At 37.3% G+C, this 13458-nt stretch overlaps 3 protein-coding genes across 3 annotated transcripts; 2 read left to right on the top strand and 1 right to left on the bottom strand.

Moving 5' to 3' along the window:
* The first annotated feature begins 3084 nt into the window (after nucleotides 1–3084).
* Nucleotides 3085–3509, top strand: LOC115229543 (60S acidic ribosomal protein P0-like). Its single transcript, XM_029799873.1, has 2 exons — nucleotides 3085–3297; nucleotides 3328–3509. The coding sequence occupies exons 1-2, from the start codon at nucleotides 3169–3171 to the stop codon at nucleotides 3475–3477; spliced, it is 279 nt and encodes a 92-aa protein (XP_029655733.1). The 5' UTR covers nucleotides 3085–3168; the 3' UTR covers nucleotides 3478–3509.
* A 5693-nt stretch (nucleotides 3510–9202) lies between these two features.
* On the bottom strand, nucleotides 9203–10003 carry LOC115229511. The gene has a single exon (XM_029799847.1). The coding sequence runs from the start codon at nucleotides 10001–10003 to the stop codon at nucleotides 9203–9205; it is 801 nt and encodes a 266-aa protein (XP_029655707.1).
* Nucleotides 10004–10211: 208 nt separating this feature from the next.
* Nucleotides 10212–12688, top strand: LOC115229509 (DNA-directed RNA polymerase I subunit RPA1-like). Its single transcript, XM_029799846.1, is given in 7 exon segments — nucleotides 10212–10530; nucleotides 10758–10932; nucleotides 11291–11402; nucleotides 11433–12027; nucleotides 12060–12359; nucleotides 12415–12551; nucleotides 12554–12688. Coding segments are annotated over 7 exon segments (1773 nt in total).
* The last annotated feature ends 770 nt before the right edge of the window (nucleotides 12689–13458 follow it).

Genomic DNA, 13458 nt, shown 5'->3' with positions numbered 1-13458 from the left:
GAGTAACAGTAGACATCACCGCTTCCTAAAACTAAATGTGGACGTAAAGCGAAATCTTCTTGTCGGCCTGAAGATTTTTCAGGCTCACAAACGCCTCTGTAGGGGAACTGTTGATAATTTGCTGTTGATAATTTGCAACCTCTCGCTTGCCATCGGACTGCTGCCCCTCGCCACAGTGAACTCAACGCAAAGAGCCCTTGCTTCCGCGAATGTCCCGTCAATCCTCGAGCCGGTTGGGCTGGATAGAGGAGACCCTAAACCCCCAGACAGCATATCCACTTTTCCTTGCGAGCAGAGGAAATCCCTTATTTTGGACTTCATCTGCTCAGACACATTCTCGATCTGTCCAGTGTTGATCCTAAGCACGCTTTGAGGCCGGCCGAGGATCGCAAAATTCTCAAGTACGGCCACCTCGAACTCGTCTTTTTTTACTCCAATTGCTTTCGAGTCTTCGGAAATTTTCGACCCCAAGATGTTCCGCTTTCTCCCCTCGCTCGGTCGACGGATATCAAAGATAAAACACAATCCCAGAGAGTTATCTTGGCTCTTGAACGTCTGTGATTGGCTTTGCTATTCGCGAGGCTGGCCGTGCCTCTTTTGAGGCCATTAAATTATTCATGAATAACTTCTATAAATCGAAATGACATTACAAAGACCGCTGTAGTTTATTAATGATTACTGAATTCGAAAAGAAATGAATTTCTCGGCACCTCATTAAGTCAAAAAATCAGATGTTCCATTTTTCGGAGGATTGACATTCTTAAAGCTTTCAAAAGAACAAATCACAAACACACTAAACCAGGGGTGGCCAACCTTTTTCACCGGCGAGCTACTTTTCATTTTGCGATTTTTTGGAGATCGACTTATATATTTTAATATCAAAAATTTTATTTTACAATTAAAAATTAATGCGATTTTTTGCATTGTAATTCACTTGCGATTATTTCAAATTCTGGCTCGTATAAGCTTATTGCTATTCTCATGCAATCCCAAGATGGTCATCCGTTAAACGTGTCCTGTATTGAGATTTTATCATTTTCATACTTGAAAATGATGTTTCGGATAAATATGTGCTTCCAAAGCATGAAAGAATTCGTTGATACGAATCAATCAAAATTGGATATTTTTCCTGAGACATAAATTTCCATATGTTGACATTTGAATGTAATTTTAAAGTGATGTCATTTTTTAGATTTATAATTTCTATTTGACTTTTTCTTCGATCAACGTCAAAAATCTTGCTAAATTCTTCTGAAATATTTTCGACGTCTACATCCATGAACGAAGAAACAAAGAAACTGCATAATATAGTAATTTTCTTGAAATCGCTAAATCTGTTATTAAACTCGTTCATTATTTTTTCTAGTACCATAGCAAATTCATTGACACAATGATGCAATTGTTGCAGATCTGGACGAATTAATAAACTTTTTCAAAATGTATGTTGTGAAAAAAAGATTTTTTTAATTGTTCAACTTTCTCTTCCCGTAATAAGGATTTAAAGGAAAGTGTTTGTTGAACTCGGGATGTAAAGAATTAAAATGCCGACAAAGATTTCCCCTTTTTGGTAATGAAATGATTTTATTGCATAGCATACATGTGCATTTTTCCATGTGCATCGTAAAAATATAGTCTTTTTCCCATTTGGCATTAAATTTATATGATTTGGACTTTTTGTTACACCTCATAACAAGACACGTGAAAAATACTTACTTTAATATTGATAAATATTTTTTTTATAATAATTTAAATACAAAAAAAATAATTAGCAATTTATATATCGAGCGATCGACCACGAAACATGCCGCGATCGACCAGTCGATCGCGATCGACCGGTTGGCCACCCCTGCACTAAACCGTTTTGAAACGTTTTCCGAAGTTTTTCCCATTTGTTTTGCTGGCGTATTGTTGGCAGACTGTCTTTTATTTTCTAACCAAGTTTCCACACGGAATTTCGGCAGGGTGATTTACGTGATTTCTTGCTTTTTGCCCTTTTCGTGAACCACACTGCCCAAAGCTTATCATAGCTACTAAATTTTTAGTATTTTGACAATGTGACCTTTTATGGATCTGTCGATTGTTGAAGCGCTGATGTGGACAGAATTGTTCTGGGTCGTTCAAACATTGAACTCTTTCATAATTTTCAAAGATATGAGTTTATTGAGATAAAAAACCATGTCCCTTGTTCTCTCGGATTGCAAGAAACGAATGAGCTAGAAACGGTGCTTTCCAATAACCCTGCTTCGGTTCGATTTGATCAGAACTTTAGAAATTTTAATTCCATAATTTTTATGTCATTTTAGGGAGAATTTTAAACTTACTTTTTTATTAATTATAAATATTATTAATTATGAATATTATATTAATCTATTTATTAAAAACGTGCTATTATTAATATCTATCCTGTGTGTATATTTTAATGGTTCGACCCAATAGAAAAGCATGGAAAGACCAATGTGTTGATAGGATCAAAGAAGTTCAACCAATAAAATAATTTATTCATAGTTGTTTGCTACTCATGAAAAATGTTTTATTGTCCAATGCGACAACGTTACGTCCACACAAATACACGAAGTCCGAAAGTCCCTCAAAGGAGACGCCACTCTTCTATTCGGCAAAAAAACACTAATAAAATACGCATTAAAGAACATGGAAGAAATGGGGGCAGAATTTTCTCAGTAAACCACAATTCTAAATCTTTTCTAGACTCTACAACCATTTGAGGTACAACGTGGGGATTGTCTTTGTGAAAGGAGACATGATGACCGTCAGAGAACGCCTCGTAGCCAACACACGTGTGGCAGCTGCAAAAATTGGGTCGATAGCACAAAATGACGTGATTGTACCACCACACAACACTGGAATGCCTCCAGATAAAATATCCCTTTTCCAGATCTTGGGGGTGGCCACAAAGGTTGTTAAAGGAACTCTGGAAATGACAACTGAAAAACTTGTACTCAAAAAAGGCCAAAAAGTTGGTCCAAATGAGGCAACCCTTCTTCGAGCCTTAAAAATTACTCCGTTGGTTTATGGACTGACGATTTCCAAAGGTTTTGATAATTTTGTTGAGTTTTTTTAGTTTTTGATGACGGGTGTGTGTTTGAGGATAGTATATTGGATATTAGCGACAAAGATTTTGATAATTGTGTAAAGGACACTATAAAAGAGATGACTTGTGTGTCTCTGGCAACTGGATATCCCACGGAGATGTCGGTTAGTCAGTCGTTGATGTCGTGCTTCCGTAATTTGATTAATGTATCATTGGCGGTTGACTTTGATATTCCTGAAGCGAAAAATGTTAGTTTTTTGTTGGCTGATTAGTCTTAGTTTAAGGAAATGTTGGAGAATCCGCAGATAGTTGCAGCCCAAGTTCCTGCGATGGATGTTGAAATAACCGTCGAAGAGAAAAAGGACGTCAAACTGGCAATTGTGGAAGAAGAGTCGGAGAGTGATGATTTCGACGACATTTTCGGTTAATAACTTTTCGTTTCTTTCTTTTCCTTTTTGAATTAACTGTTAACTCGAAATAGTTTCATTATCCAAGGACTATGACCATTTCTTAGAATTTTTTGTTTATACCCTATTAGTATGATTATTAGTATACCTCTTTTTTAAAAAAATGTATTTATTCAAGCAAATTCGAACTAATAATGGTGATATTTTATTGATTACGCCCAGAAGGCATGTCCACCTTCCCATCGAGCAAGTGAAATCCCTTATCATCATCGTTGGTTGACTCCGCTTCTCGTCCTGGATCTGCATCTGCCCTTGCCGAATCTAGGATAACAGCAAAATATGGCTCTTCGACCGATACCTGCTGTTTCATTCCTTTGGTTTTCGAGACCAGTGGGATAATTGGACCCAAAGCCTTCAAACTCCTCTCAGAGATTGGTTTAATCATCTCGAGGAGTCACGACAGTCGTGAAACGAGCTGACTTTTTCAGCGGATATCGTTCGCGATATTACGTGGAAATTGCCTGTCCATCCGCTCGGCAAATCATCTAATTTAGTTAACTTCTCTATTTTACTTGTTATTTATTGATTAGATTAGCTATCTTTACTTTTATAAATCACATTGACATTTAAAAAAAATTTATTGATTTATTTTGCATTTTATAAAGAAATTGAATAGTTGGATCAAAAAATCCGGTGTGTAGCCGGTTTTTGCGTTTTTTCGTAATTTTTTCATGAGTTCTGTTTTTTGCCCGTCCCTGCACCAATTTGGACGAGGAGTACGCTAGTGAAGTAGATAGCGATTTGACACGTGGCATAAGGCGACACACCCGTTTCTACAGAGGAATACGATCAAAAGGACGTGAATAACCTAATCAATTTATATGCGAAAATAGCACACAAGGAACACGGGAAATCGAATAGACTACTTTTAAACAGAAGACTTTAGAAACAGTTGGAACCTCTCCCTTCAGCAGATATCTTCAACTACTTGATAAACAAAAATGTGATACCCTCATTATTGAAAAAGGCACAAATAAGGCCGACACTATCAAACTGAAATATCTAAAAACGACCCTGCTTCTTTCAGACCGGTTTCCCTTTTATGCTCTATGTCAAGGATCCTGGAGAGGTTGGTTCTTTAAAAAATAAAAGAATTCTTACCGGGAAGACTTTTTCAACATGGGTTCAAAAATGAGATGTTTTTGTCTACATATTTACAGACATTGATGAATTTTATTCTTAATAGCGAACCAAGACGCTTAAAGAAGGTTTTCTGTTCTGTCGACATAAACAAAGCCTTTGACTCGGTCACGAAGAGGATCATTTCAAATGAATTTCCAGGGAAGCTCAAGGTTTAAATCACCATCCACCTAAGTGGACGGAATGGAATGGTGTGCCTCGGAAGCCTGAAGCCTACATTTACACCCCTGCCCAACAGAGAACCCCAGAGATCCTCTTTATCCCCGGCTTTTTTCAACCTCTTTTAGAAGATCTCCCGTACCCTACCGACAATAATGATGTTATACTATTTTATGCGGATGACGTCGTATTGGCCTCAAGGGATCGGAACATCCAAAAGGCCTCTGAAAGCCTCAAATCTAATTTGAATCGGCTCAACGTCTGGCTAACTGATAACCGGCTTGTTGTGAACATTGCAAAGTCCGCCATGTCCCTTTTACATCTGATAAAAGATTGGGAAAGAAGACAGTCGCTTTGAAGCTGAACAATATGGCCATACCGTTCAATAGAAGCCAGACGGTCCTAGGAGTGACTCTTGATATTAATCTCTATTTCTTTCCACACACTTCGGAAATGTGAATAGAAAAAGAACGTGGTAAGAAGTTTATCGAATTATCGTTCTCACCCGGAATTGGCGAACACTTTTAGCCAATACTTTTGAACCGTTCTTATCCTATGCCTGCGCATCATGAGGACCGCCGCTATCTTAGACTAACAGAAAGAGAATCGAGAAGGCCCAACTAAAGGGGTACAGATTAAACGAAGGTTAATTTTAAGATAACAAACGTTCCGGGCCAGCTTCTATGGAGGATCTGATTAAACAAAACTCCAGATTGTCACAGCGAAACCGATCAGCCGCCCAATGTGGCCTCATGGGGAATTCACCAAGCGAGGATGAGGTCCCTGGTAGAGGGCATTGGGATCATGTGATTATTTCTCCGGTTTCTACCGTGGTCTTTATGTTTAGATAAATAAAGAATATTAAACCAAGGTGTCGGATAGGACAGAGATAGAGTAAAGCACACTATTAGGCAGAAGCTTCAAAAAGGATTTTATTCATTCCAAACAGTACGTTTGATAGAACTTAGCGTGTAATTCAAAAAATGTAGTTTTACTTTTTCGTATTTGACCCGAGATTGAACAAATTTAATCATTTGATGCCCGATTAGATTGATAAACTAAACCAATTATTTCCACATACTGGAATAATAAAAACATCGCTATTGCTAATTCTTATGTTCGCTAAATATTTTGCTAAAACCTTTATGACCTACTGGACTCTACATTACAGAATATTCTAACCAAATCATTTTTCAGAAATAAGGGAACAAACATACTTTTCAGAAATTTCCAAACGAGACATGGAAAAACTGAGGCAAGTTAATATTCTGATAATTTTTATTACTCAAACTTTATTACTCAATTTCACAGTTGAGTTATAGTAAATAAATAGACATTAGGTAATGAATGATAAATTTAATATAAATACTGAGAAAAATTGTATTTAAATACTTATTTTAAATATTCGGCTTGTGTATCCAAGAATTAAAATTCTTACATTAAAAGCCAACATTAATTGAATGAATATAATAAATGTCACCGTCTTGAAGGGACCCCCAGGGTTGAACGGAAAATTAAGAATTAAAAAGGCAAAAGTAAATGGCAGGCATAAATTATATGTAAAAAATAGTATTTTAATTATTTTTATAATAATTCTAATGTTTAATTTATTATTTTAGAATGGCTTGTCTAAAATTTTATTTTTACATATCAAATTATGACATGCAATGCGACATTGTGACCTTACTCATGAGGGTTAGGGTTAGGGTAGGGTTAGGGTAGGGTTAGGGTAGGGTTAGGGTAGGGTTAGGGTAGGGTTAGGGTAGGGTTAGGGTTAGGGTTAGGGTCAGGATTAGGGTTAGGTTTAGGGTAGGGTTAGGATTAGGGTAGGGTTAGGTAACATCTATGAAGTGGTGGAAATGGGTATAAGTGGGTTTACGATGGTTACTTTACTTTGTTTTAACTATATATAATGGCTTTGTAAATTGTAATGACATTCATTTGAAATATTTATTATATTATTTATAATTAGTCTATTTTTTTTCTGAAATTAAGGCAGTACTAATGTAATCATAATTTTACTAATATAGAAATATTTTGAGGTCATGCAAGTATCTCTAGAATCCCCTTTTGGGTATTTCAATTATTAAGTGTATGAAATATCTAATTAGGGTAGGGTCCCTCAAACTTGGGGTCGTTCGATGCCTGTGACAATAAATAATTCATTCAACATAACTAAAATAATTTTTCACCAATACAAAAATGTCGGTTTTTATCAATAGGAAAAAGGCAGACGCTTTGGATTTTTCCGAGGATCTCAGTGGCGATTTTATAAGAGAATTGTTATCAGCAGCACAACAGATTCTTGTGAATGAATCAATAAAAGTTATTATACCAGGAATGAATATCTGTTTTGACTATTATTAGCACTACGTGATGCCATCGGCCATGAGAAAACATGTGCAGCACAATTCCTCAGTCTCTGGACAGCTCTCTATTTTTTTCTATTCCGAGTCACATCGTTCAACATGTGGAGATCGTTTACATCTTTAGAGGTTTTTCAATGCTTTTAAGTTTTTATTTTGATATATTTAAAAAAAGTTTTTTACAATACTATTGAAGTAAATGTATAGATTAAAGTAAATTTCCTCCTGCAACTAAGACAGCTTTACCAATCCAATAAACACTGTATAATTTCGAAATATATATGTAGTTAAATTAAGTTATTAAAATTATTTTTATTTTGATTTTATTAGTAATTCAATTTGTTTTCTAGTGGACGTGCCGTATTGGACAGATCATGAATAACATTAGCCAAGACGAGTTAAGGAGGTTGATGAAGAAAGGAACATCTCACCATATTATTTCATCACCCTTCATCAAGTAGAAACTGTTTTAAAAACTCAAAGTCTTATAGATACAGTTCACTTGGCAAAATTAGCTGCTTAGCCTGTAACATGCCAATTAAGAACGAAATTCTGTGGGGAATACATTGCAAAGATCCCCAGCACATTCATGTAAGTAAAGTTTTAAAAATAATAACCAGAATGCGGAAAGATATCAACGTGGTGATTCAAAAAACAGAATTGGTATAATTCAGAGTGTTAAAAGACCTGGAAATGACAAAATCGATGAAATTGATCCCAAAAAACCAAAAATACAGGAAAAAATGTTTAAATATGATATTAAATTCCTTAAACAGGGAAATCGAGGACAGAAATGGCCAAATTGATTCAAAAAGTCCTGAAATTTCCTCAAATCCTGAAATTCTCCAGGAGATTCCGGAGAATTTTTTCGATGACGATTCTCTTAACAAAAAAGTTGCATTTTTTGATTATTTTCGAGAAAAAGGTCGACTTGGACTCCGAACTGGTTCGATTCGACCAGGAAATGTCAGAATTTGATCAAAATGACAAAGAAGTGGCTGAACTAGCGACAGTAGCCAGAACTCTGGACGATATTGAATACGAAATGTCTATTTGTCTAGTTATCTGGTAGGGACAAATGGAAGAGGTGTGACCATCTCAGGGATAGGCAGGAAAGAGCCATTTCCAACAAAAAACGTGAAGACAACGAGCACATGACTGGGGAGTGTAACACTCATTGCGTTGAGGTGGATTCTACTGACAGTGAAGACGTCTTGGATTCATTTTTTTCTGCCAGTCCATTTTTGAAATAAATGATTTGTTGGTTATTGTTTCTGACTGCTAAAATATTGACAATTAGAAATAATTTTAGTATGTTCTTGGTCATTTTAAGCACGTTGTTTGGATATATCCTGGTATTTTTGTGAAATAAGGGATTGCAAGTTGAGCTTATAAAACCTATTGATAATCTCATATCGGTCTTATAGCTATTTTAGCACTGTCGGTTATATTGGATATCGCCATGGAGCCTGTTTGTTTTTTCTTGTTTTATTTTTTTAAATTGTCAACGTTTTGGTTTTGTCAAATGCAGCAAAACACTGTCTAAATATTGACTTTAAAAAGTGATTTTTAATTTTTACTCGGAGTTTAAAGTTTCCAAACTATAGGAAAGAATTTCTTTTATTTAAACAGGATTCTAAAGGTGTATATATTCTCACAGGCTTAGCACAACAGTGAAAAGGAGAATAGAAATTTCATTCGCAACTGTCAAAATTGATGAACGGAACGACCAAATGTTTAAACAAGCTGAGTAAGAAAATGATTTTACATAAATCTTAACTTTTCTCCAAAACATTAATAGTGTTGTTGTCGAATACAAAAAGTCAGACTGGAAGTTTATCGGAATAAACCACGCTGGAAGACTGAGTTTTGGGATTCCCCAAGTTGCATTTTATTATTATTATAACACATTCCGTAGGAACATAAACAAAGTTATAATCCCACACGTGTCACAAGCGAAACGATCTTCTGGACCATCCTCGTCCATGCCCCTCTGTTGCGGGCGAGATCCCGCAAAGATTCTAGGTCGTCCCAGTTTTTGAAACTTTTGCCATGAAGTTTGAGATCCCTCTCCAGAACTGCCGGAAGAGTGGATCTAGGTCTTCCACGATATTTGCCTCCATGTTCGGAAAAATAATCGTCCATTGCCCGATTGGCCGGAGCTCTGGGGTCCATTCGCAAAATATGGCAAATAATTTCCACCGGCCTCCAACGATTTCTTGAGACAACGGCGTAGCATCGTAATGTTTATACAGAGATAGATTGTTAATTTTTGATGGCCAGTGTATTCCGTGTAGAAGACGTAGTTGTTTAGGGTGAAAAGAGTCTATAGTCTTCAGTTCAGTGTCCGAGATCCCCCATGTTGACGAGTTGTATAGTAGAACAGGCTTTACGAATGCATTATAAAACCTTGATCCGAGAGCCCGACTTATCGGCCAAGCTTGGAGCCATTTTTTACGTATTCTGCTCAGAGCCGCGGTAGCAAGCATCTTTCTACGAGAAATGTCTTCACTATCTTCAAGTAGGGAGCCGAGTTTGTTGGCATTCCTCCATGTTTCGCCAATTCTGGTGTCCATTCGTTTTATCTCCGTCAATTCAGTTTTGAAAGTGTTAATTATCAGGAACCATTTGTTAAGTACCCGTGGGGAATTGTTTAGTAGATGAATTAGATCATCTATGTTGTCCGAGGCAAAGTCCACATCGTCGGCATATACAATTTCGGTAATAGAATCATTATAGAAAGTTCTCAAATCTCTCAAGCCGGCTTCCAGATAGATTACAAATAGCAGGGGGGAGAGAGTCTCCCTGAGGCGTGCCGACATTCGTTTTGAACCGCCTGGAGGAGACTGACCCAATACGAACAGAAAGTTGCATTTTGAAACTTGATTTTAACAAAATTTAAAGTATTTTTAAGTAATTTTTATTATAGTTGTATATTTGACTAATTAAAGAAATCTTTAAAATTATATTTCAATTGATTAAAATATATAATAAAATATTTTTAAAAACGTGCATATTGTTGATTTATAAATGGAACAAACACAATTAAAAAGACTGAAAATATCAGCATACACATCTGAGGAGATCAAAGGCTCATCAGTAAAGGAAATCCTCGTTCCTCAATCTCACGACCTAATTGGGCTCCCCAACAAAGACGGACTTCACGACCTCTCCCTCGGACCAACTGACAGAGCAGACGTCTGTGTTCGCTGTGGCCTCAATTCTGGAGATTGTCTTGGTCACATTGGCCACATATCTCTCCCAATTCCAGTTTATAATCCAATTTTATTCGACCATTTCATGAATGTAGTATTTGTACTAATAATGATTAAAATAGATCATAAAGTCAGTTTGTTTCAGCTGTGGCGCTGTTTCCATTTCCAAAAACCGGTTGTTGCTTGCTTCGGCACTTTTGGAAGCACTCGAACGTGAAAACGCCCTTGCTTTCCGATCTTTTGGAGATTTGTTTTTAATGTCGACCGATCAAAAAGTTTCAAATAAAAAACTCAAAAAAATGATAAAATCCAGACTGAAAGAATTTAAAAATTGTTGTTTTGTAATTAAATTAAATCTCAGACAAAGATGACGATTTTTCAAAAATTGTTTTTGACTGTCGTGTAAAATTTCACGACGACTTTTTCCGTAATTTTATTTTGCGGAAAGACGTTTGTTCGTATTGTGGGAAGCGGATGGCGAAACCAACTTCTGAGAACTGCGGAGTGGTGTTGTACAAGACCTTGGAAAATGAAAAGTAGTTTTTTTAGTTTTTTATTCTAGGGTGGTCACAAAAAGGCTTTTACCCCCGGATGCCAAAAAAGTGCTTTTAAAAGTTTGGGAAAAACACTCGGAGCTGTTTTCTCGACTTTTTTGCTTTTTGGAGGACTGTTCTGTCGATATATTTTTCACCACGGAAGTGCTGGTAACCCCGAATAGATTCCGGCCGGTTATTCTTCATGCATAACTTCCAGGTCATGTTTGTCCGCGGACAGTTATATGAGAACATAAAAACCCAGTTATATTCCAATATTCTGTCATTAGCCAATTCAATTAGAGAAACTGCTGTCCAGATTTCAGAAGATTCACAGAATGTTGTTTTTTTGATTTTTGAGGTCGAAGGTCGCGTTTGATGTGATAAAACAATGGGAGGCACTCCAAAAGAAAGTGAATTCTTTATATTGTGGGGACAGCAAGGTTTTGGGAGTTAAAAACGACTTTAAAAAAGTTGTCGATTCATGTTGTTAGAAGTTGTAGTTTTTGGAGAAAAAAGCTGGAATTATGCGTCAGAATTTGATGGGGAAAAGAGTCAATTTTGCTGCAAGATCTGTCATATCGCCGGATCCACTGTTGGGTGCAGACGAGGTGGGAATCCCGACTTTTGTTGCCTCAAAGCTGACCTTCCCCGAACGAGTAACTCACTTTAATGTCTCGGAATTACGTGCCGCTGTAATAAATGGGCCAGAAATATATCCTGGGTAAGTTCTCTCGTTTAGTTTAAGTGCTTCGTATGTCATTGACGAGGAAGGACACACTGTTTATCTAAATCCACGGAATGACCGACAAAGACATTCAATCGCGGACAGACTTCTCATCTCCATAAATAATGATCAAAAAACAGTATTACGTCACCTAAAAACTGGGGATTTTGTTTACATGAATCGTCAACCCACTTTACACCGTCAGAGTGTACAAGCACATCGAGTTCGTGTTTTGGACAACCAACAAACAATCCGCATTCACTACTCAACGTGTAAATCATACAACGCGGATTTTGACGGAGACGAGCTGAACTGTCATTTCCCTCAGAGCCAACTATGTCGGAGTGAGGCCTTTGTGATTGGTTTGACTTGTTTATTTATGCTTTCCAAGCTTCGGTAACCAATCAGCACATTGTCCCTAAAGATGGCTCCCCTCTGTTTGGACTTATTCAAGACCATTTAATCACAGGGACTCTCCTTTGTCTTCGAGGACGATTTTTGGATGGTGATCAGTTCAGACACCTTTTGTATTCTGGGTTGTATTCCATCCGGAGACGAATAATTATTCCACTTCCCGCGATCATAAAACCTCGCAAGCTTTGGACTGGAAAGCAGGTGATTTCAGCAGTTTTGATGAATATGATTCCCGCCAATTGTCCTCCTCTCAATTTGAACAGTACCACCAAGATTTCCACATCTGTATAAAGTCGAATATAATCCACAGACTATGCATGCTAATGCGGGGTCGTTTTTTGATGACGTGCACATGCAGGAGAGTTCGGTTATAATTCGGGAGAATGATCTGCTTGTTGGTTTCTTGGACAAGACCAACATTGGATCATCTGCGTATGGACTTATTCATACATGTTATGAGGTAATATTAATAACTTGTTGTAGCTTTATGGGGGACGAGTTGCTACAGATTTTCTTACGTGTTTATCTCGTCTTTTCACTAATTTTTTAAAGACTCAAGGATTTTCTGTTGGGATTGAAGATGCCATAATGTCCAAAAAAGTAAGTAAAACTGATTAAATTCAAAGGCGGTACAAATATACGAGGCCTTCAACCATTCCGTGTCAGCCAAGGACGCACAAAACCTTGCCTATGCACTGGGACTTGACAAGATGACCGATTCGGGGATCAAACGACTCTACAGACAGGCACATTCCACGAAAAAAGGAATGATTGAACTGGACAGAAAGATGCGACCACTTTTGGGGAAGGAACAGAGCAAGTATATGGCACAGTGCATTCCGGTTGAATTTAAACGTCAATTCCCTTTCAACAACATGACTCTAATGACGGAATGCGGAGCCAAGGGGTCGTCCGTCAACGTGTCTCAGATTTCTTGCCTCGTTGGTCAAATTGAATTGGAGGGAGCTCGTCCAGCCATGATGTTAAGTGGAAGGTGTCTCCCCATGTATCCGCCATATTCTTCCTCCTCCCGTTCACGGGGGTATGTCACAGATAGATTCCTCACGGGTTTGAAGGTCCCTTCTTTCTTTTTCCATTGTATGGCTGGGAGAGAGGTTTACTTTTTTATCATATTTGAGGGATTGGTTGATACGGCTATAAAAACATCACAGAGTGGGTATCTACAAAGATGTCTTATCAAAACTCTTGAAAATTTGGTCGTGGGGTACGATCTGACTGTGAGGGATAACGACGGGTCGATTGTGCAGGTTTTTGTATTTTGACTGAGTTTCAGTTTTATTACGGAGAGGACGGAATTGACCCCACCAAGGGTTCATGTCTGAAGTCAAGCAAATTCGCATTTTTACTTCAAAATTACAAATCGCTTA

This window comes from Octopus sinensis, unplaced genomic scaffold, assembly GCF_006345805.1.
Source record: "Octopus sinensis unplaced genomic scaffold, ASM634580v1 Contig12956, whole genome shotgun sequence".
In the NCBI taxonomy this organism is placed as follows: domain Eukaryota; kingdom Metazoa; phylum Mollusca; class Cephalopoda; order Octopoda; family Octopodidae; genus Octopus; species Octopus sinensis.
Note: the sequence above shows the minus strand (reverse complement) of the source record. Positions and strands in the feature narration are given on the sequence as shown.